Consider the following 24454-nt stretch of genomic DNA (forward strand, 5'->3'; position numbering starts at 1 on the left):
GGACCAATCATTCAGGATTACAACAAAAAAAAAAACATACTGGTAGTGCTGGTTGTTTAGTACCAAGTGTGCAGGAGTTGTTATGGTGTTGATTTGTTTATGTTGCATATTGTGATCAGGTTATCTGAAAGGCAGAAGTTGTTAGGGGCACCAAAATGGTCCCCGCTCAGTTTTTGGTCTGAAAGCTATTGAAATTGCTCTACAGTGATTGCAGTATGTAGATTGCCATACAGAACCTTTCAAGGAAAACAACTTCCACAAAGTGCTTTAAATTTATGACCGCCAGATATTATGTGGTACCACAGAAAATTCCTAAATCCAAAGTAGATTACAGACAAAAACTATGTACAGAGTAATATTTTACACCCCTGAGCATGGATGTGTCGTGTATGAGTAAGAACTATAGGAAGCGAGTGTTTTCCCCAAGTACCGCTGGTCAGTTCCCCGTTACTAAACCTGACACATCTGAGAAAGCCAATGAAGAAACTTATCTGAACCTAAGAAAGGACAGGAGCAGTAGAAACCCAAGTCAAAACAAAAGAAGTCCAGTTAGAAAACCTTCCACATGAATATCTGACAATAGCTGTGATTGTGATGTTTCCTGTAGCTGCTGTTTTAAGGGCAGCATAGTAAACAAAACAAGGTCACATATGCGATCCTAATTACACAGGTCAAAAAGCAAATTATCACCAATTTCCTCACATTATTGATGTAAAATAACCAAGAGAGCTTCAATTCTGTTACAGTTCTGCTCTTTATTTGCACTGCAAGGAAGCTCACAGGAACTCTAACATTAGGTACCACATTACTTTCTGCAGGCATTAACAACACCAAAATCACAGGTGAATCACTGATATAGTGAACATCAATGATACATCTGTTTCACCCAGTGATACACATGGTAACCCAGGACATTTTAAAGATAAGACTTGTTTCAAATTTGCCCCTGAATTCAAATAATTTAAGTTATAAATTACACATTTGCCAAAATGAATATTGATGTTCAATGTAATGCATGCTAAATGAGGTACTTTGATCAGAATGAATGAACAAAGAACTGATCAGCATTTCTGTTGTGTTTGGAAGAGGAATTTATAGGCTTTTTAAAAAGGAACATAACATTATTACCATTTGTATTCTGTTGATAAAATCTCACTCACACAATGGAATAAAATCAGAGACATGGTTATAGGCACTGTCATAGTGAGGACAATTTCTGATATTACAGTGCATGACAAGCAAGCCATTGATTCGAAATCAATATGTCTTATGAAGGTGTAATATTATTTTAAAATAAAATTAATAAAAATGTTATCTGTTTTAACGTTTATATCCAACCATCCGAGTTAGTATTGAATCTATGGATCTATGCATAATATCCAGTAAATTTCTCAGTAAATTTGGTTAAACACATTTTTTTCTTAATGTTACCGGTTAGGATAAAAAACATCCTACGGTATGTGGACATTGAAACATCCACATCAGTTAGACAAAAATCAAAGCCATCAGAATCTCACACTCTCTCTACTTTTAAACCTCTGACTGCAAACATAGGTGTCAGATTTGACAGCAGGCAAAATCATAAGAAGTATTTGTGAGCCAGATCCCACCTGCCCCTGTCATTGTGATTTTACTTCATATATTAACATTTTTTTAGTAAAAGAAGATAAATATAGGAGAATGTTTATATACAAAGCTGTCTAGGAGAAGGGTAGAAAAAAGGCACACACCCAACAAATTAGAGAGAGCTGGCAAGTCTGGTTTATTATGAAGTCTGAACAGATCATCTACAGCAGCAAAGATGACAATTTTATGCCAGAGGTGAAGGTGAGGGTATTGAGATGTTGTATATCCATTGCCTATTCAAAGCACTCATGGGCCTGTCCAATATTTCACATCTATTTGCCCACTGCTATGCTACCTCTCTCCAGTGAGTGATTCTGTCACATGCTCTTTCACCCGGCAGGGAACAGCAGGCCTGCCAGCATCAGAGGCAACAGAAGCACACAAAATCCTCCTGGACAGAGATCAGAGGCATCAGTAAGAGCGAGGGAAAGCAGATGTGTGTCAACTCTAATCCAAATAAGAGAGGCTCTTTCAGAATGAATTGCACTCAACCCACAACAGTACTGGATTGGCAGTGCTGCAGTACTATTGAATGCATGAAAGTAAAGCTGTTTGAAGACGTACTGTATGCAGATGGAGGTGGGTTGTAATTCACAGTGAGGCAGTGTGCCGATCCAGCAGGTGACAGGCTGTTGAAAGACTCATTGCAGTTCCAGTACATTCCAGTATCAATGTTTAAGATATGGTAATCGAAAAGGTGAGGCTAAATTTTGAGAAATCCCAGTCTTTCCCTATACAGTAACTACAGGTATCAATCCTAAGCAAGAAACGGGTGTCATAGGAGGTTCTCCAGGCTGCTCACTCAAGCTCTCTCACAGCTTACAATTCACTCCAGATAGTCATCTATTGGAAGATGATGATGATGATGATAATCTTTTCTGAATTAATCTGAAATGACAGCCAAGCAGAAGAAAAATGAACCAATGCAATAAGCAAAAAAACCAACCAAATAAAGTGAGATACTGTAAGCATAAATGTATGTGAGATAACTAAATAATACACCTGTGAAATGCTAATATAGTCTGATACCTCTGCATCGATTCCTACTTCATCCTGATTATCTCTGTGCTGTACTGGTGCAGGTTTATTCTCTTTCTAATGTTTCAGGAGATGTTTCTTATTTAAAACATGCACACTTGCAAATGTTTAGAAATGAATAAACATACTTCAAAATGTAAGAAATAAAAGGCACAGTCCAGGATATCGTGAACTGCGCATCATTTTATGAGATAAACAGCAGAATTTTACACATCTACAATATGTTCTAACCTCTTCCTGTAACAGGGTCACAGGAGAACCGGAGCCTACTCCAGCAAGCAAAGTTCACAAGGTTGGGTACGCCAGTCCATCGCAGGGCACAGACAGACACGGGTACATACTCTCACCAGGGCCATTTTTCCCAGAAGCCAATGAGCCTGCCAGCACGTCTTTGGCACGGGGGAGGAAAACCACACAAACATAAGAAAGAACGCACAAGTCCAAAAAGTCAGCATCCCAGAAATCGAACCCGGGGCCCGAGAACTGCAAGTCACCAATGCTAACTGCTGCTGATCCATGCCGTCACATTTTACATAGTTATTTTCAAAATGGCATGGCTCAGATCTGCTTGGAGTCAAAGGGCGGCAGCCTCAGGCCATCTGTAAGAGCGGGCAGTGTAGCAGTCACAAAGAGAGCAGGAGAAGGCAGAGTGACAATCGCAGGACAATGTAGGGAGGTGTTCAGGCTTGTAAAGCCAGCTGTGAGACCTCTGAGGACAGTGTTTGCTCTCGAGCTCCAACTCCCCTTCTTGCCTGAGAGCAAATCGGTGACAGTCTTGATAATTAGACTATGTATATAAAATCTCTCTCTCTAAAAAAAAAATGCAGCTTGGCTGAAGACAGTTTTCTAACAAATGTAACTGCATTGCAGGTTCTCTGCGGGGAAAATTTCTGAAGAAATGTCATTCTGAAACAACGATTCTCATTACACTGTTAGCCAGGGGCAGATTGCAATCCAGCGCTTTTTGGTCACCTCATTATTTTTTCCATGTAATAAACCTGAAAAGGGCATATATTACATGCTCATATATTAAGAAGAGAGAAGGTAATGTTCGCAGCCTTATACCATACTTGCAATTCCCTTTCCTTCCCCGTTCAGGGATCTAAAGCAGTAATAAAGCTCTGTTCTTAAAACGGGGCAGGTATTAAATTTAATACCTCACATTACCGAGGCAATTCACTTTATTGATTTTATAATTCGTTCTACTAATGAAATAAACTGTGGGTGGGACACACTGTGGCACGAGGGAAAATGGAAAAAAGGCTTTGCCAGTCCATCAGAGAGACTTGTCACTGATGGTCAATTAAAACTGCCCAAGAAGATCAGGTGGCTTGCTATCAGTTAAATGTCTACAATATTCAGACTGTAGATTTCCAGATCTGATTAGTTATACAGTACGGTCAAAGCTGCTTTATAGTACTCTCCCAGAAACTGGGAAAAAATGTAATAGTACACTGCATGTTGTGGGAAAACTCAAACTCTCATATAAGATATATCTCATATTAGAGATAAGAAAAGATGACCAAGAGCAATGTTTCTGAAGAAATATGGAAGCAAGGATAGCTCAGCTAAAGAGCTAGAAAATTCAGACCCCTTCCTTGAAAAACTAACGATTGGCAGTTTTGAACAGATTATCCCAGAGACACAATTAAAGACATTCATTTATGAGCGCTACATATTCTATAACGTTAGATTAATGATATTATTAAATGTTGACAAGCTGTACAACTAGAACCACCCTGTGTTATGACACTGAACAGGTGAAATACAAGACTAATGTTGTGTGACTCAAACTTTATAAGTTACACTGGTTATGCAAACTGAAGTAAATATCACCATTGAAAAGCAGAGAATTTATTAAGCATTATAGTGTGTTTAGGGTGGAATTATTGGCACAAAATGAGTACCTAATTAACTTAGTTTAAATGGAATTACTGTACCATATATACTAGCAAATTATCACAGTCATTTGGTTATGAGGAAAGGTAAAAAAAGTACTGTAAAGATACTATAGTTGACCCCTTAGTCTAAGTATGTATTTGTACCTGCTTGAGAGGTACAAATTTCTGGATCCTTTACAAGGAAATAAAACTTACTTTATCTGAGGAAACACATCAAAATATATAGTATGTAGATGGCAAAACTAGGGTAAAGGGAAACAATTTCCTTGAGATTAATATTTTTGTCATTTGAGCTAAAATAAGATAGCAGAAAACAAAGAAATTATTTTAAGTGAATAGTTTACTATTTCCAGCCATCAAACAGGGAACATTGGTACCTTTTCCCCAACTGACCCAGTGACCTTCATGGTTTTCCTGTCTCAAAACACAAGTGACATGTTTTAAAAGAACAGGGAGGATTTAAGCATATCTGATTCATGGATCCAAAATCCCGAAAGAAGCTGACAAGGTTAGAGAACTGCTGAATAACCACCAGAAAAAATTAAGAAAATCAAATTAAGCCTCTTGTGAAATTGTCAAAGAGTCCACTTCCCCACAACTTGAAAAACATAAAAAGTTGGAACCTCAGAATTTTTCTTTGTACAGTATATTTTGAAACATCCCTATATACCAAACATTAAGGGTGACCGCCTAAAGGGGTTGTCTTGATCATTTCAAATGTCAATTTTAAAACGTGCTCATGTAAACTGACTGCAATGAATGCAATTGGCTGCAATTTTTTAACCTTAGCAGTTTTTAAGCAAAGAATCATATTTTCAATAATCTACTGTATATAAAACGTTCTTTTGGGGTTCAAAAGAAGGCTGTACGATACTATGCAATAATATGAGTCAGTTCTTTGTTCTTTATATGTAACTTTAAAATTGAAATGCTGCAGGCAGAGCAACCTTGCGTTTCGGTCAGGATGATGGTTTGTGGTTGTCAAATACTGATGGGAACAACCCAATGGTCAGTGAAAACTTCAAGAAAGTGTTGCCGTTTTTCACCGCAAGTCACTCTTTCTCAATTCAATTCAATTTCTTTTTATATAGCGCCTTTCGCAACAAGGTTGCCCCCAGGGGCTTAACGATGCAAGTGACCGTACATGTTGTGAAAACAGAACAGAAAAGGCCAGAAGACAATGGAGGAGAGGAACCAAAAACTCCTTAGTAAGGAGGGAAAAAACCTCTAGGGGTCCAAGTTCAACTGGCTGCCCAACCCCTTTGGGCATGCTAACGTTATATAATTAAAAAAAGGAATAAATGAAACAGAGTAAGTGATCTCTGCCAGGTTTTGGAGTCATTAAACACAAGTTATTATACATTCCCTTTAGTCTTTAGGTTTTTAGGCTCCAAAGCCTAGATTACAGACAGCAGTGTGAGCTCTTCATGGTTTCTTGCAACCAGGATACTGTAAAACAGGAGCAGATCAGATCTTCAAAGGAAGCCAGTCGCTCGGTGGGTGAATGCTACTTCTCATCCTTGCACTTGAGTGCGCTGAGGGGAGCGAATCTTTCTGCACACCTGCTGTGAACCATTTGAACCAACCAGCCATTCACACTAGGTGCCTGACTGTTCATGGTGCGGGAAAAGACTGTGTGGTCCAAATACTTGTAGTCTGCGACAATGCCTTTGCCTGCAATAATATAAGAATGTGATGTAATTATGACCAGAGACAACTGTGACCTGCTGCCCTTCACTGGGTGTGACAGAAGAGTGGAGGAACATGCCAGGACTATGGTGATAATGAGGAAAGACACACCTGATACTAACTTCATCTGAAATATATTGAAAAGATATCTGTTTAACATAGCTCATTTAATAGTTCAGGCCTTAGTATTGTGATTCTTTTGTACATCAAGACAAGTAAGTCCTTAACGTCCAATTCTAAAGAAGGATTGTGCAACCAGAATATGACAACCTACTCCTAGCACGTGATTTGCTTGAGCTTTGGTTCAGTTGGCCAGAACAATCTCTTTAAAATGAACTACTATGTAGTAAATTAATTATAGTTTCTGCAATAATTCTGTGCAGGCTATTATAATATTTCTGCTTTGCATATCAAAATACTCCCTTGAAAATGTATTTGACTCCAGATAAAGGATTCTGCGTGACACTATACTGTATTTGCTTGGGTAGGTTAGCAAATTATCTGAATTTAATCTCCGGTCTTTTACAATAATGCACACAACTGCAGGCAAATCAATTAAAAAAAATTCAAAAGTGAAATATTGCCTCAGCCCATGAGCTGACAAGTTCCATTTATTAAAAATATGAGAAGTGAAAAGCTACTTTCACGCAAAAGTAGTGCAATTCCATGATCTATATTCAGTTTTCAGGATGAGAATTGAAATTCTCAATACCAGTTTCCTCTCAATATTTTTTTTTTATATTTTTTAAAATTTAGATATATTTTCCCTATCAGACTTAGTGCACAAAGCACCTGCACTTGTGAATTATATTTGAGTGTGGAGGTTAATGAATTGTGGTTTTAGAAGCATGATCATTAAACTTGTTTTATATTTATTGGGTTTGTGAATAAATAACTTTCTAGGTGGAGTCTGCACTTCCAGAGCAGAGCTTTTCTAGACGGATGTTCAATCTATCTTCATGTTGTCATTTCAGGGCCAATGGCTTGATGAACTGCATCTGCAACCAATTGCATTTTGGGATTTGTTTAAAACAAATACTTACAAATAATACTTGCAAGTGCTTACTTCAGCACTTGCTTTTTAATATTTAAACTTCTCCTTTACTTCCCATTTAAATGTTATTAACTGACGTTTGGGGGAGATAAAAATGACAAAGTCAGTCTCGTGCAGCTATACCTGATCACCATCTTTACGAAATTAGCTCTATATTAAATACAAGCACCTCCCTTCGCATTTGTCTTAAGCCTCCCTCCTGCACCTCCCTCCATCTGAATGAGGTTCAAGCCTCTTCATTCTGTGGATAGGAGGCTACAAACATGAACCAAGCGGGTTAAGCCAAACCTTTCTCACCAAGCATTACCAAAGCATTTCATTCTTGAATGTTGTTGTCACTGGTGAAATGGAATTAGGGGCTTACAATTCCATAACCATTTTTCAGTTTTAAGGAAAAAAATGGCCCATACTGTATATACTGTCATCCCTTGCACAGTTTTCAAGTTTTGTTGCTCTAAAGCTTGTAGTCACGATACTTTGAAGTAGCACTTAATGTGTTACAGACACAGCTACTTCCACCTATTCGATGCAAAAATAGTCAGTAGGTGTATAGTTAGACACCTGTCGCTGTGAGTTTCCTTGGTCAGATTGTGAATTTCAAGCGAAGGTCCAGCCATGAAGACTAAGCAGCTTTCAAAGCAGATCAGGGATAAAGTCATTGAAAAGCACAGATCATTAGAAGAGTTAAAAAATATCAAAGTCTTTGGATATCCCTGTAAACAGTCTGCTTGCTCACCACGAAACAGAAGGTGGATTGTAGCACCCACTGGTAAGGAACACCACTGAAAGGCCACCTTTGGAATTTTTAAAAGAGCTACAGAGTTTAGTTGCTGAGATGGGAGAAAATGTGCATCAAGCATCCTAAGACCTGTGTGGAGTTTGCAGCAAACCACCTGAGTGTTCCTGCAAACATATGGCGAAAGATGTTGTGAATAAATCAGCCGAAATCGGATTTTGAGCTAAATGTCAAGCATTATGTTCAGTGCACACCAGACACTGCACGTCTTGAATTGTGGCTGTAATTGCGGTCAAGTGTGCTTCCAGAAAATATTGAGTTAACGACCGCATACTTGTGTAATCGGCATATTTGACTTTTTTCTCTTTAGCTTTTGTTAAATTTACGGCAACTTATCTGAATCTTCAGTCTGAGCTATCAAGCTGTGAATAACATTAAGTTTAAAGAAATCATATGCATCATTTTGTAATTTCACAAAATGGGATACATTAGGAAAGGTCAGAATAGTTTTGCAACACACTGTTTGTATTACATAAGAATTAGCTCTTCATCCAATCACAGTACTCCAAAACACAGAATTGTCTTGCAACTGCTTAATCTGGAAGAAAGTTTAATCAAATTTTTTGGTAAAACAGTTCTGGTAAAAGTGATCATTAGAGGTGACATTGGATAGCATTATACACATTTATAGGATTAATTCCAAAATAACACTAGTCATAGATTTATTTCAGGCTAGCATGAAGCTGCAGTACTAACTTGAAGGTATGAACTGATCTAACAAATTATAATGTAGACTTTTGTCACCTGTCATTCAGCTATTCTTGCAGTTATTCAAATAACAGTGTTTTGGTAGAAATAGTGTAAATACTGTAGTTATCACCCCTGCATGAAACAGAAGAGAATCTACATACAGTGTGTCTACAATATGTATTTTTATATTACAATTACAGTATTTATTTTAGTAGAGATTATTTAATTTATCTTATTTTTCATAAGTCAAGTTAAACGTTTAATTATGTAAATCTAAAAAATGTCACAATTTTTGAAAAGATGGCTTTTCAATTGATCGTTTATATCGACTTCCCATTAGAAATTGGAATCGGGTGAAGCAAGATCCAGAGGAAAGCAGATGGTTTGATAGTAGGACTGTAAGTATGTAAATAGGTTAAAGAAAGGTAGAAAATGTACAGCTCAAAAAACTAAACAAGCGATTTGAACATTTTATCAGCCCCTTTACAATGTAATGAATTCCAGAGTCTAAGTCATCTTTAAAATCGTGATGCCCTCTCCAACACTAATTTGCTAAGCGCAGAATATTTCTGGAGGCTTACCCTGCATTGGCATTTAATGGATGAAAAATGTTCTGCCCACATATTCTTTATTTAAATTCCCAGCTCACCTCATCCTGCTCAGTGTGTTGCACTCGCTGTTCCCGGCTCACACTCGGTTGGGTAGTCCTTTCAGACGTCTTCAGAGAAACTGGGTTTTAAGGCCTGTAGGTGTAGTATGTTCTCTGAAATTCAACGTTACTGGTCTGGCCTGATTCACTTGTCCCCTGTGTAACATGGGGTTTCCATCTGTCAGCACCTGGATCAGCAATTTTATTTCATCTCAGCCTTTGTTATGTATCTCTCTATTACAAGAGGGTCATAAAAATACCCTTGGTAATGTAAGGATATTGCAGAAAAGCAAATATGGATTTTTTAATATCTTTTATGGGTAGCTTGGTGGCACAGTGGTTAGCATTGCTGCCTCACCGCACTGGGGCTCTGGGTTCAATTCCAGATCTGGAGTACTATCTGTGTGGAGTTTGCATGTTCTACCCCATTTGTGTAGGTTTCTTCTAAGTGTTCTGATTTCCTTCCACACTTCAAAAAGTGGACTGGTACAGTAGGTTAATTGGCTCTGGTGTGAATGTGTGTGTGGTTGTGTCTGTATGTGCCCATAGACTCTGTATTGAATAAAGTGGTTAGAGGATGGATGCAATATTTTTTTATTCCAAACATATTACTTATGTACTTTAGCAGGCAAAAATGAATAATAATAGGATTGATTTAGTAATGCAGTACATCCATTAAAAGAGAAATAATTAGACCCTCAATAATTTGTTTTGAGACAGCTACAGTATGTATCAGCAATATGTTTGGCTGGAAAAAGCAGTTGAACTGTACATGCTGACTATTACTAATTTCTGAAGTACTGAAACAATATATATTTTATTAGTTTTAATAAATACATTAATAGTAATGATACAGTAATAATACTTTTCATGCATTTCTTTCTGTTTCTCCACTGTATGGGAAGATTTAAAATTGTATACAGTATATAACTTCTTTTCAGGAAAGGGCTGCACTTACTGGTCAAAAAAAAAAGAAATTTGGAAATTGAAAAATACCATCTGAATCGTAGCACAGTAAATTTCCCCTGTTGCATCCAGTGTTAAGATGCAAGATGCAGTGTTAAGATGCTAAGAAAATAATTGGGTTGTTAAACTTAAACTTGAAAAATATTAAACTTCATGGGCATCCACAATTAACGTGATTTTCCTGTCAGTTGCCAGCTGGACTGAAAAGCTCTGGGTCGGGTGAAACATTATAAATGACTAGCAAATGAAGAGCTGGAGAAGATAGATCTTTCCAACGGAACCTCGTATATAATAAGCCCCTTGCCAAATTACAAATAAACTTCTTTATCCTAATTATAATCTCCTGCAGACTAACAATTGAAAGTATGGATGTTTTGCTTGTACCAGTAAGTGACAACTCCAGTAGTAACTCTACTCTAATACTGTGGTAATATGCCGATGCATAATGAATTCTGTAATGTTATAAGGAGCACTGTAAGACCTGTGGGATTGTAGGGCTTGGTGTCTCCTTGTCAGAAAAGAGAGAAAATGCCAATGGTTCTCAAAGCTTTCAATCGGTTATTTTAATGAATAGGTAGAAGATACTGTACACGTGATTCAAAAACTGCAGTTTGCCCTGATGCAAGGGTGGAACAAGCAGGACAAACCCCTGAGAACTGGCAGTAGTTGTGATCTTTGAGTGGGCTCTAAAAACGGCTTCAAAGGCATGTCTGAAGTCAACATTCTGGAAACGCCGTCTCAGAAACACTTTTAATGAGCTAATTAAGTCACACTGGGGATTCTGTGAGAAGGATTTCACTAAGAAGAAACTAGAGCAGCTTAGAATGACTTTAAAGTTTTGTCATGTCTTTGATTTTCAGTCTCTAGTGAGACTACATTGGCAACAGTAGGCCTCAAGCAATTTATAAAAAATGGCAAAAATCTTAAAACCCATTGGACTCTGACCCTACAGGTACAGTATGGAGATACTGTAAGTAATGCAGTTCTAAAGTCTGGTGGTAATTTGTGGTAATTATTTGTGGTAATTTGTTCATCATTTTGTAAGTATTTTCTGTGCTGCAGCTGTGTTCCCAGCTGGGTCAGACACAGACATCACATGGCTAAATTTACAATTCCACTGCACGAGTGTTTCCAAATCGAGGAGAAATACAAGGAAGACGTATTGATGATCGGCTTTTTTTAAGTGAAAACACAAAAAACATGATGTTTGGAAACCTGCACAATCAATTTCTGCCAGTGGAACTTGTGCAGCAAGCATTTGCATTATTCAGAATGTGTAAAGGCAGGGTTGGAGAAAAGTAACTAAGCTTTTTACGGTATTTTAAAATAACTCCTTTTATTTCTCAGTTCAATGTGTGTGTCTATCAACTCTACATCTGCAGGGCAGGACATTTCTAGAGAACATCGCTCTGTAGTGCTAATCATATCATCTCCTTTACAGTTCTGCTTCCCATTAATTCAACTGATCCCTGCTGGATATTCCACTAAAATCCCAAAACAAGTTGCATAACACTCATGCAGGGGCTGCAATAAGTATTTTTACAATAGGCCTACAAAAACTGTTTGGATGCTCTTCGGAAAAGGATTTTAAATCAGAAAAAAACTAGGACATTACTAAATAGAGAAAACAAGCATGAATTAATCAGCATTACTTATATTTCCTTAGCTTTATATGACACTTTTCATTCCAAGGGATCACAAAATGCTTTACATATAGGAGGAGACCCATTTCATCCATCACTGAAATGCAGCTCCCATCTGGGTGACAGGAGGCAGCAGTTCTGCACCAGTAACCACACCACACTACACAGCACATCGGGTAAAGAAGTAAGGATCTGCTTCACCAGGTTACCTAAAAGGGAAATTTAGGAAAGACAAATCATACAGCAGAGAGTGGAATTTAGTCTGGACATGGGATTACCACTCCTACTGAGAAAATGTTATCTTTCATGACTTAGTAGTCAGGATCTTGTTTTAATATTGCCATTAAAAGGCACCACCTCCAGCAGTGCAGGGTCATCAAAATGGTGCATTTATGTACAGCATAGAGATTCTGGCTCTGAGGGAAGAACACCTTCTACTGGTCCAAACAATTTACCAGTAGTAACCAGTACCAGTAATAACCTGGTTGCCTGCTGAGATCTCCCATCCCAATACTGAGCAGACCCTAATATCTCCAATCTGATGAGATCAAGACACATGCCATGATCACTACCGTGACAGGAAGACTGCTTATTTATACACACTTACTGTACCACATTGGACAAAACAGATACAGTGTAAGTATGGTCATAGTATGGGGAGTTAGACCCATTTAATTCAGATTAACATCCTTCAACATATCAGAAATGCTGGGGTCGAAGTATAGAAATTCTGCCAAAGGCACTTATTTTTCTTTAGAGACCCTTTCAGTCTTTCTTCTTACAGTTTGTGTTTAAACTGGACAATTGCTGCTATTACCCCTTATTTAGAGCAGAGGTGGGCAGCTTCAGTAACGCAGAGCCACAGAGTTCTCTAATATATACTGTAATTTTGTTCTTATCTTCATTACCTAATTGACCTAATTATTTTGATAAGAAATGAATTCAATTATTCAGGACTTGCTACTAATGGGAAAGTACCCATGAAATCTGGTAGACTGTGGCTCTTCAGGCATGAAGCATCCCATCCCATCCCAGTCTCAGAGTCAGGGGAACTGCTAATATTTATTGTACCTACAGTACGCATATTTTAAACAACTAATTTCTGTACTAGACTGAAATGTTGAAAGAAAAAAAAGCAGTGCACATATTGTATATTCTATCCTCAAAAAAACCTTTGCTCCAAAATTGCTGATAATACTGTTAGCAACGAATCTCTAATTAGACTAAATGCTGGCAAATATTTTCGAGCAATTATTGATGGGAAATGTTGCAAGCAATTGCTAAGTGTACAGTCACCCCTAGATATGTCAATTTATAACCTGAAACATTGCGAGATTTGCCCCAGAATGCTCTGCCAAGGCTTAAAACACTTCATTCCGTGTTCTGGGGATTCAAAGAAGCTGATTAAACTGTTTTTTTGCAAGTTGTCCTGGAACACTGACACGGAAAGGCTTTGAAATTGCTTCAAAGGCATTATTTCCACAGCAGCAAGAAAATGAAAATGCACCGTGGTAGTACGATACTACTAAATCCTTCTGCAATCGTGACATGATGTGAAAGAAAGGCAGCAGTTTGAAGAACCTATTTAAATAAAGACATCTAACAGCACATTTCAGAATTATGGAGATATGTGTTCACAGCACCTTACAGCTCGTATTTATTCATTCAGGAATTGGCAGGCTTTTACTGGTTGTACTCTGTAATTTGACAAGCAAGAGGCTGATACAGATGTTGCTTTGCTTTAGGCTCCTGTGTCAAACAAAGCATGTAAAATGCATCCAGGTGGAGACTCCAGAGTAATAAGTGAATGCACAGACATTAATAAAGACTGAGCTGCTGTCCACCATCGTGATAAACATGATCGTGTGAAGCCAAGAGAGATTAGATCGGAGATGAATCCTGGATTTTCTGTAAATATTGACTTCAAGGTGAATTACTGTAAGTCTCCTTTAACATAATGAAATGATACAAATGTGAAACAATTACTTTGGACATTTTTGTTTTTATTTAAATAACCTATGGATACAATCCAATCATCTTAACATTACTTGACATGTGAGAATGGAACAGACTATGAAAATCAATTCAATTCTGAATCGGTGGAATAAGATCTGAAGAAAGGAAAATCCTTCACTTAAATCGTCTTCTATGTCCTTAAATTAGTATTTAGATAGATACTTTATTGATCCCGTGAGGGAAATTGCAGATGAATTGCAGATAGATGAATTATGTTACTATTTTAGGAGAATAACAAGTTAATATTTTAGGAGAATAACTGAGGAAAACAATCCATGCAGACACTAATTAAGTGGATTGAGTTTTTAATGTCACATTTGTCATACATACCCAGTTTTCCAGTAGAGAGCAAGTTTGGATATTTCCATGATATTTGTTCACTTTAAAATGAACTTCCCTCTGCTTTTTATTACTTTACCATGTTTTTACCATATTTTTTACCTTAGATTATGAAGATACCATGTTTTCCACTTACAAAACATTATCTGAGGTGTCAGAATATAAATGTAGGTGGTTTGATGATGAATACAATCATTATCATATCCAGCTGTAGCAATTAGCAGTATATGTTCATGCACAATGTACATAGAAAAGGCAAAGTTATTTCAATACATTTCCTCAAACGTCTGTTTTCATAGATGTTTATGCCTGTATTTCTGTAGTTACAGCAGAGCTGCAAAAAACAAGCTCAAATTTCAACTTTGTTTTTCGACCTTGTGCTCAGTAATCTTAAGCTCGTGTCATGAAACCACCACACGAATATGCCCTTCCGAGGCTGGCAGTGAAATGAGAAGCCGAGGACTGATGATAATGAAAGTGAATTCCCCTTTCTCTCTGCTGAATAGGCTGTCGATTTCAAGTAGGGCTCAAACAGCCAATAGCATGAAAAGTATTCCAAGCTAAAGACAGAGAGGAGACTTTACTGCCCAGTTCTATCTTTCTAGTACCTTACACTGTCACAGAAATGTAAAGGCAGTTGAAAAACACCCCAAATAAACATAAATCTACAGTATCGATGAAAATGAAAAGCAAAAACATTATTTTGAAGTTAAGGTCCTATAGACATTTTATAAAAGTACTTCGGTCTCATTTTCTGTTTCTTTTGTATTACGATGCAGTATTGGATGATTCTAAATTTAATATTGTCATCATAATGTCAGAGAGCTGGCTGTTGCACAACACAATATCACTTACCTTGTCTGGATGACCTGAGGACAAGGCCAGAATTAAGAAAACTATGTAGGAGTACATTTGAAAACAGTCAGATTTTTCAATAATGACATGGGATATATTAGCCTACTGTACATAAATAGAAAATAATTGCTTTCTCAGAACAAGCATTAAATCTGTCAATCTTCAAACATCATGGGAATACCTGGGTCTAAGTTGGACACATGCATTATCCTCCGGTTCAATCAATAGATTGATTGGATTATACTGGAACAATCAGTTGTCTTTTCTGTTATCACCTTCACATACAGTAAGAGTGGAGGAAAGCGATTTCCCCCCATTTCACACATAAGTACCCTGCAATGCTCAACACCCACTGCCCCACCCTAGTCAGGGTGAGATATTTGAAGATACATCAATGTACATTGCAGCACAAAAGTCTGTCTTCAACTACTGTATGTGCACATGCACAGTTTGGCTTCCTAATTTTTGTTGTTGTGCTGTGAAGAACTTTGAAAAGTCACTTTTAAAGGTGTTACATAAAAATAAACTTTATGATTATTATCAAAAATTAGTTACCTAGTTGGAATTGAAGTCGTGTTCAAATCTCTCTGTGCCTTCTTCATATCTAAGAAAACTGTCAGCTCTGCAGTGTGTGATATGCGTGATGTGTGTGATATTTCATTTCATAATTAGTTTTCAAAACATGTATTACATTATATGGTGTTCTATGTATAGCCGCCTTACAGTGCTGAGGTCCTGGGTTCAATTTCAGGACCTGGGGTGTTGTCTGTGTGGTTTGTATGTTCTCCTCATATTGGTGTGAGTCTCCTCCAGCTGCTCTGGTTTCCTCCCACAGTCCAAAAACATACACATGGTGGATTAATTGACTTCTTTGAAAATTGTCCCTGGAGTGAGTGTGTCTGTGTTGGTGTGTGCCCTGCGATGGACTGACGTCCCATCCAGGGTGTACCCTGCCGTACACCCTTTGAAAGGCTCTGGCTTCCCTGTAACCCTGAATTGCATGAAATCGATAGCAGACACATGGATGTTCTTTCATTACAAGGATCAAAGATCTGTGAAATATCGCCTCCACATCTAAAGAGATGCTGTGTAATGAATCTTTATGTCTACCTTTCAACTACTTGTTAAGTGATTTAATTCACTGGGCAGAGTGGCCAAATCAGATTTGATAGAATGATTTTATAAAATCAGTTTTGACTATCGGTGATGATCAGTTTAGATTACTGCACAACTTGTGGTTTTGCAGTGCACACAGACAACATAGCAATCATTTGCAATGTACATGCATATCTGCTGTATGATTTTTATAAATCAATGACTATAGATACTGATGTACATTGCATGAGGACATTCCATATGGGGAAAAAAAAATAATTATAGATTGTTACAATGTTGTAAAAAAGGGGGAAATATATTTCATTACATATCTCAATAAATGCACATAGTTCTTCCATTTTAAAAAAAATAAATGATAATTAGCATCTAAAATTTACTTTTACAATAAAGATATTTGTTTCTTTGTGTAATAAGTCTACTACTAATAATAAATGTTTTATATTCCACTCACATCATTAGAAGAAAAATAAAGTATACCAGATTCCTATCTTCCATGGGAATTCTTAAGCTTTGTCAGCACTGTGTTCTGACTGCAAAATTACAGTACACCAAGTTCCAAAAATAAATATACCATTACAACACTGCAGTCAATGTGGCACCAAGAATGTTTCGCTGTGATAAACACCCCAGGTGAAATTGGATTACTGTTTCTGCAAGCTTATCACAGCAAAGTGTTCCCCTGTGGATGTTTGTAGGTGAAAGAATTATTGGAAACTGACTGATTCTGCATTATAAAGACCTAAACATCTAAAGACAGGGATGTGTGTGACTTCTGTGCATTTAGTATAGATAACAGATGATATGTCTAAAAAATAGCTTCTCTGTTTATTTCCCTTTGAAATATTCAAGGATATCTGCCATGCAAACCACATTCTGAATTTCATTGGCATATGGTACACTCTAGCAATCTGTAACTAAAGGACAAGAAGTAAAATAGGATATGTTTCCAGTAACAGCTTTAAAGCTATTGTGTGGAGTGTTCAGAAAAAAAAAGTCATGATTAATTAACCTTTTATTTTCAAGAGAAAATGCAAACAAGCCATCATTACATCATTGCATTTTTTTCCAAGACCTCAGGTCTCACAATGTGGAGCTAAAACACTCCTGTAGTAAAGTGGTCAAAACTGAAAATAAAAAAAATAAGAACTTTAAATTGAAATGGCTCTTGTGTGTTGTCCCTAGCTGTCAAATTAATTCAAGATTACCTTCATAAATTATAACTAAAAACATGTCCACACGATATTCTGGTGTTGATGTTATGGCTTAATTCATTAGCCTTCTTAGTTCCCTGGTTCCACTCGTCAGCTGTTTCATCAATATTCTTTTTAAAACCGATCACTCACATTGGTTCACTTAAACAACGATCAGGTTATAATGCTCCAGTTACAGTACTAGCACAATCATCCATCTGAGAAACCTGCCACATGGGTGACTTTCCTGAAATACTAAACTGCAACGTTTGTACTTCTTGTTCTGTAAACTAGATCAGTTTAAGAAGATATCTTCCACATCTGTGAAGTACAGTAGTAAAATATTCACTCATGCCAATACCAAGAGAAGCTAAATCTATCACAACATATGCAACACTGCCTTCAAGTTAACAATGTGTGCAGCACAGTGATGGAGATTTAAACATAATGTGGTTGTGGAATGGAGCGTCTGATGGCTGGTGAAGAGTTAAGTACTCGGCCGTACTCTGCTGCCAATTATCCAAGACAGTCAGAGCTGTTAAGTAAGACCCCATACGGATGTAAATTTTAGCTCATTGTAGCGGAAATGAGAATAAGGGAATCAGAACTAGAAGTGAGAGAAAAAGTTGCTCTTGGTTTACCATTTTCCAGCAGGAAAAAGTATCACACACTGGTGGCAGATTGAGCGTGGCACAGGTTTCTGCCATAAAAAGGAAAGAACAACTGATTCCTCAGACAGAGCAAGGTCCATTTTTCCAAAAGCCAAGTTTGTGTCTTTTCTTTCACAAAAGTCTGTTCACACTGGCTTGTCTTGTCAGCCCTCTATTGTTGTTGTTGTTGTTGCTAATGCTGCATGCGTTCAGTTCATTAACTATTTTGCCCAGGTCCTTCTCGGGCTGCTTGTCCTGGTCGCTGTCAGGTGGCGCACACGCTTTGTTTTCCTCCTCGCCCTCTTCCTCTCCCTCCTCCTCCTCCTCCTCCTCCTCAGCAATGGAGCACAGCCTCGGAGCGCTCCTGCCTTTATCCATGGGCGGCCGGTAGTGGCACTGCCCGTTCAGAAGTTTCCTCAGGGGCACCAAGGGGATCATGTCCTCCCCTAAGAGCTGCTGCTGCCTGTGCCGAAAGTCGTTCTGCCTCTTCAGGCGTTTGAACTCGTTGAAAGCCGAGGTGGACGTCTGATAAAGGTGCAGAGCCATGACCCTTGCCTTCTCGGGCTTTGAGACCAGAACGGCGTGGCACCGAAGCACCACTGCTTTGTTTTTGATCTGATGCCGGTAGACCCAGGCAAATATCTTTGGTCGCCAGGGGTCCGCAGCACAGTAGGTGATCCGGTGCAGGAAGTAGAAGTGGCCCGGCTTCTTGGACCCCTTGTCCGTGTGGCTCATGCGGATGCCATGTGGCCCGATGGTCAACTTCATCTTGGTACTCTGGCCGCCATAGTCGCTCTTGGTCCAGATCTTGCCCACTGCCTCCTCAGTGCACCCCTCACCCTTGGCGGTCAGTGTGACGGCATTGCCCAGGTAGCGCACTGTGTACGTGGGGTCCTCTTTATTGAGCTCCACCTTCTGCCTCTTGGTCTTGAACATGCTCCCCAGGCGCTCAAAGGAGTAGTCTGGGAGCAGATCTGGGCAGGAGCGCATGAAGGAGGAGATGATGGAGTTGTAAGTCAGCCCCGTCGTCAGGCTCTTGGGTTTGGGTTTGACTTCAGCCTCCACCAGGACAAACTTGCTCCTCTTCCAGGGTAACATTGTGCAGGGCCCAGAGTGGTCTGAAGTCTCTGGCCGGAGTGCGTCTCCCCCTCTCTGGCTGTCTCCTTCTCCGCCGGGCGAGCTGTGTGTCTGGAGCAGTTTCCAACGCTTCTGTGTGTTCGCAGGCAGAGCAGCAGCACACGGCAGCAGCTAGTCAGGTCCATCACTTGCTCCTCCTCCACTCTGCCTGCATCACGCAGGGAGAAAACCCAGCCTGCGCTGATGAATGCTGGAGAGGCTCGCATCTTATTAACCATTTGAGCACTTAAATGGCTATTCTATCAATTTTCTAAACCAAAGCTACATACACTATCTACTGTACACACTACTATCTTTGTTTTCCTATTTTCTTTTCACATCTGCTTTTCTTGTTTATCACCACCAAGCATGAGAGAAATATTGCTTTTGTCATAGTGCCTCAGGGGACCCACTCATCTCATTGACCCAAATGTCAGAGAGGCTAAGAGCAGGGTCAAGGGAGCCTTTTGAGTTAATTTGATTCTTGAGAAGTCTGATATTACACATTGTATAATAAGTGTGTCACACAGACCCTGTTTTTTTAGTCACACACATTATATATACTGTACATGTAGCACATCATTTATATATGTATATATATGTGGGTGTTTTATGAACATTTACAGTAATAACATAATTAGCAGTATTTTATTTTAAATCCATACTTTAATTTAAAACAATTTGGCAAGATCAGCCAGCACCCTGGAATGCGCTTACAAATTGGTTTAAATTGGGAAAAAAAATGGTAGAATAAGGACAAGAATAGGCTCGTGAATTTGAGGTGTTTTGTATTTTAATTTCATGGACTTTAACCACCTGCTGACTGCTCCATTTCCTAGTTTAGTTTTCCTTTGTTTTCGGTTATCTTCCGTTGTTTGTTCGAGCAGCAGAGTAAACATCTATTCAGTAAGTGCATATATTTAACGAGCCCCTTTCCCAGCAGACAAAGCTGGTGGAATAAATCATTTTGATGAAAACAAAACACAAGGTAAAGAGGAGAAATCAAATGCAGTAGAAATCTCAGAAAGAAATCTAGCCTTCATGCATAAAAGAAAATTGAGATGTTTGAAAAAAGACAAGCGAGCATGGCACCATAGTGATCAGCATTACTGCCTTGCAGTGCTGGGGCCCTGGGTTCAATTCTGGGCCTGGGGTGCTGTCTGTGTGGAGTTTGCATGTTCTTCCCATGTTCTTGTGGGTTTCCTCCCACAGTCTAACAACATGCGGGTAGGTTTTTGAAAAACTGGCCCTGGTGTGTGTGTGTGTGTGCGTGCGCCCAGGATAAGCCCTTCACTGGCCCTGTATTGGATAAAGGGGTTAGAAGATGGACAGAAAATAATAAGAAAATAAACTTCATATGTCTGACTCTGGCATGTTTACTCTCAGCATGGTTTCTCAATTCTCCCATGTCAATCCACAATTCGGTTCTGTGATCGTTGTCCACACACTCTGCACACAGAGAGACTGATACCCAGGCAAACGTCCCCATATTAATATCTCCTGGCATACTCTTTTCACCAAAGATACTAAGTGCAGATGATGAATTTGTGTCCAACAATTTCAATCCAGTCACAGCAGAGGATCTTGCTGTGATAATGTGCCACAAATATATCCTCACTTTTAAAATCTGTTTGAATCGCTTTGAAAAATGAATTCCATGTTAAGATATGCACTACAGTGCTGCTTCTAGAAAAAGCCTGCAGAGCAGTAGGGTGTCCAGGAGTACACTTGCTTGTGCCTTAAAACTATATTGCTCCTGGCTTCTTAGGCAGTTTCTGATTTAGTGAGTGAGCCACTAGGGATCAAGAAAATACAAAGGAAGAAGACATGTTCACAAAATCCCTCCACCTCATCCTCACATCCATTTCTCTTTGATTTATTATTCAATCTCATGTAGCCAGCAGCGCTACCACCTTGTAGCCTGACCTCATCAAATGAGTGAAACGACAGGAGGCTGGGACAGGTCAGTTCTCTGCTGGGGGAAATAAGGAAAGTCAGTTTGCTTCTGGACATAGTGTGTGTATGACCTGTACTGTAAGTAGTAGGTTCTACACTTCCCTCAGAAACAAATTCCAAAACCAGTATGGTGGCAGCTGACATTGGCCTGCCCCTTAGGTGAGACCTGTTCCCGGTACTGGGGTGTTAAATTCCCTGCAAACGTCAAGACCAAGAGTGAGCATGAGCAATCTGTAATAGTAAGAAGATATCAGATTGATTCAATATTCCTGTGACAAAGGCAGTGCATGCCTTTGTCACATGACCTCTCTTGAGTTTGTCATTTGCTGTTCAAGGGTCCTGTTTTAATAATAATAATAATTAATAATTGCTTACACTTATATAGCGCTTTTCTGGACACTCCACTCAAAGTGCTTTACAGGTAATGGGGATCCTCTCCACCACCACCAGTGTGCAGCCCCACCTGGATGATGCGACGGCAGCCATAGTGCGCCAGAACGCTCACCACACATCAGCTCTCAGCGGGGAAGAGAACAGAGTAATGAAGCCAATTCATAGATGGGGATTATTTGGAGGCCATGATTGGTAAGGGCCAATGGGAAATTTGGCCAGGATGCCAGGGTTACATCCCTACTCTTTTCAAGAAGCGTCAGGACCTCGGTTTTATGCGTCATCCGAAGGACAGTGCCTGTCTACAGTATAGTGTCCCCGTCACCATACTGGGGCATTAAGACCCACATGGACCGCAGGGTGAGCGCCCCCTGCTGGCCCCACTAACACCTCTTCCAGCAGCAACCTTAGTTTTTCCCAGGAGGTCTCCCATCCAGGTACTGACCAGGCTCACACCTGCTGAGCTTTAGTGGGCTGCCAGCTGTGAGTTGCAGGGTGATATGGCTGCTGGCTGTTTTGTCTTACCCCTTTGGATCCACGGTCTATCCTTGTCTGTTGTGCCTCTATGTTGTCAGGTTACAGAGCTGTGCCATCCTTTGGTTTGAATGGAGGGGAGCTGGGGGCTGGAGCCAGGGTATTTAAACCCAGCACTGATGGTGGGGAACTCAGTCTTGTCTGTGTCGCTTTATTGTGTTCTGAACACTTTCTTTGTTTTGATTTCTTAAGTTGGGTACCCTCAAGATCTGATTATTTTTTGTGTAGAGCACTTGTGTTATTCTTCCTATGACCCTGTGACCCTCCCTGACTGGCTTGTTCCAGAACACTTTCACTCTCTGATGTGGTGGACTTCCGTATCAGTTGACTGCGCTGGAGCAACAAGCTGCGCCTCTTCAGTTTAACATCACGCTTCAGAAACGGAATAAAAAAAATTGCCCGAAAATGAAAAAGCTCGTTCAAGGCTTTCAGTCTCTCCAAACAATCATCTCTGCAGTTTCTGCTATCTGTACGGAGAATTCTGGTCCTGTGTGTGTTTGACAGAATACAACAGATGCGGAGCAGTCATGCAGAAAGCATCTGGTATAAGACGTAAAGCCTGATAATCTGCAAGAAACTGGGGAACACAAAAATGGGCAAAGCTACTATTTTTTACATCTGGAAAAGTCTTTACTCATGATGTCCTGTACATGCTTTGACTCTACTGCCCTTTTACTAAAGATATTGCTCTTGAAGTTCCATTAAATAAACATTAGTATCATAAAGCAACAGGTAAAGGTTTATTTCGTGCAGAAAAGAAATGACAGAAGACACAACGTTTCAGCTGTGGAGCCTTTTTCAAATGATAGGGAGAGAGGGAAAATCCAGCAGTTGAAAAAGCAGGGGAGAACAACAGCCAGGAATGGAGAGGACGTGGGAGCAGGGGGGAGGCAGAGTGGGCACTCAGGTGGTGTGAAGTCGAGAGAGAGGTGAAGAGCCGTGTGAAGTTGAAACCTGCAAATGAATACAGAGGATTAGAAGGAAACAAGTCTGTCGTTGAGAGAAGGAGGAAGTGTGATTCTAGTTTCAGGATAATTTTGGTTTCAGATGTCTTTCTGCAATAGGAGTTCCGAAACCCCTCTGTGAGGACACAGACGGAGAAACCAGTATGATTATAACTATTAGAGGTGTCTGTGAGAACACGGACAGAGAGAACAGCATGAACTGCAGTACGATTTTTTTTTAAGATCTGTCATTATGAAGCAAAGGATTTTAAGAAGGAACAATTTTTACATCTACCCTTTCGTTTCAATGTACAGGAGAGTGTGATGTTCCGAAAATGAAGCTCCTTGCCTTTAGCCATGAGTCCTTCATGAAATCATGGAAATAAATCCGCAGCTACATGCGTGTTTGTTTTTAAAGAAAGATTAGCTTTCTGTTTTTTATTTTGTTTCTGTTTAATTTTGTTGCTGCCATTTTGTTTGCAAAGTCAAACATGTTTGTCAGTTTCAGCTACATGTCCAGAGTTGTTTTGAAAAACAACAAGTATTACCATTCTACCACTTTCAAACACCTTCAATTCCATAGCTGTGAAAACCCTGCAACAAGTAAGTTACTCACAGCAACTGTAAGAGCAATAAAGTAGGGATGGCATTTCTTAAATTTCGAGAGCAAAAAGTCTCACTGACAATGCCTGAGGGAAGCCTGATAGCGAACAGCTTTGAGCAGTAGCGAATTAACGTTTGGCCTTGTGAGATGTGTGGGATGGAAAATGTTTCTTCGATTCCATTAATTGCCTCTCTATATGACAGGATTCTAAAATCTCTGTGCCTTCTTTGCTGCAATTTTGTCTGTGACAAGCTTCTTTCTCCAAAGTGCTAGGTGAGATTCTAATTAATTTAAAGCTTGGTCTTTAAGCAGTCTATCTTTTTAACTGATATGAAAAGATTGGCTACCAAATCACAATAGATTGCTTTCGTGGGCAAGCCAAATTGCATATTTGAACATAAAGAGCAGACTGCCTTAAACCTGGTTTTGTGGAAATTACCTCTATTCCTGCCTCCGTCTATGACATGCTCACTCTTCTGAGGATTCCAGTGCTCGGAATGCCAGACTGTTAGCTTGGTCACTCTAGTGTGAAAATAATGGGAAAAAACAACTAAGAAACAGTACTAGCAGTCCTACAAAGGGGCAGAATGACACTGACAACAGGTCTTGAACCCACAGATGTGTCTACTGAAATTTCTAGAGTGGGAAAGAATATCAAAAAATAACTTTCTCCTTCCAGTGACATTAGTCTC

The 24454-nt window shown here is 39.3% G+C and overlaps 1 protein-coding gene across 1 annotated transcript; it reads right to left on the reverse strand.

Moving 5' to 3' along the window:
- Positions 1–17375: 17375 nt before the first annotated feature.
- Positions 17376–19442, reverse strand: fam43b (family with sequence similarity 43 member B). The gene has a single exon (XM_088938057.1). The coding sequence runs from the start codon at positions 19314–19316 to the stop codon at positions 18351–18353; it is 966 nt and encodes a 321-aa protein (XP_088794183.1). The 5' UTR covers positions 19317–19442; the 3' UTR covers positions 17376–18350.
- Between the last annotated feature and the right edge of the window lie 5012 nt (positions 19443–24454).

This window comes from Atractosteus spatula, chromosome 20 (assembly GCF_055471065.1).
Source record: "Atractosteus spatula isolate fAtrSpa1 chromosome 20, fAtrSpa1.hap1, whole genome shotgun sequence".
Lineage (NCBI taxonomy): Eukaryota > Metazoa > Chordata > Actinopteri > Semionotiformes > Lepisosteidae > Atractosteus > Atractosteus spatula.

Excerpts from the sequence above, each read along its gene's own strand:
- fam43b (XM_088938057.1), bottom strand. The coding sequence starts at position 19,316 with ATGTTACCCTGGAAGAGGAGCAAGTTTGTCCTGGTGGAGGCTGAAGTC.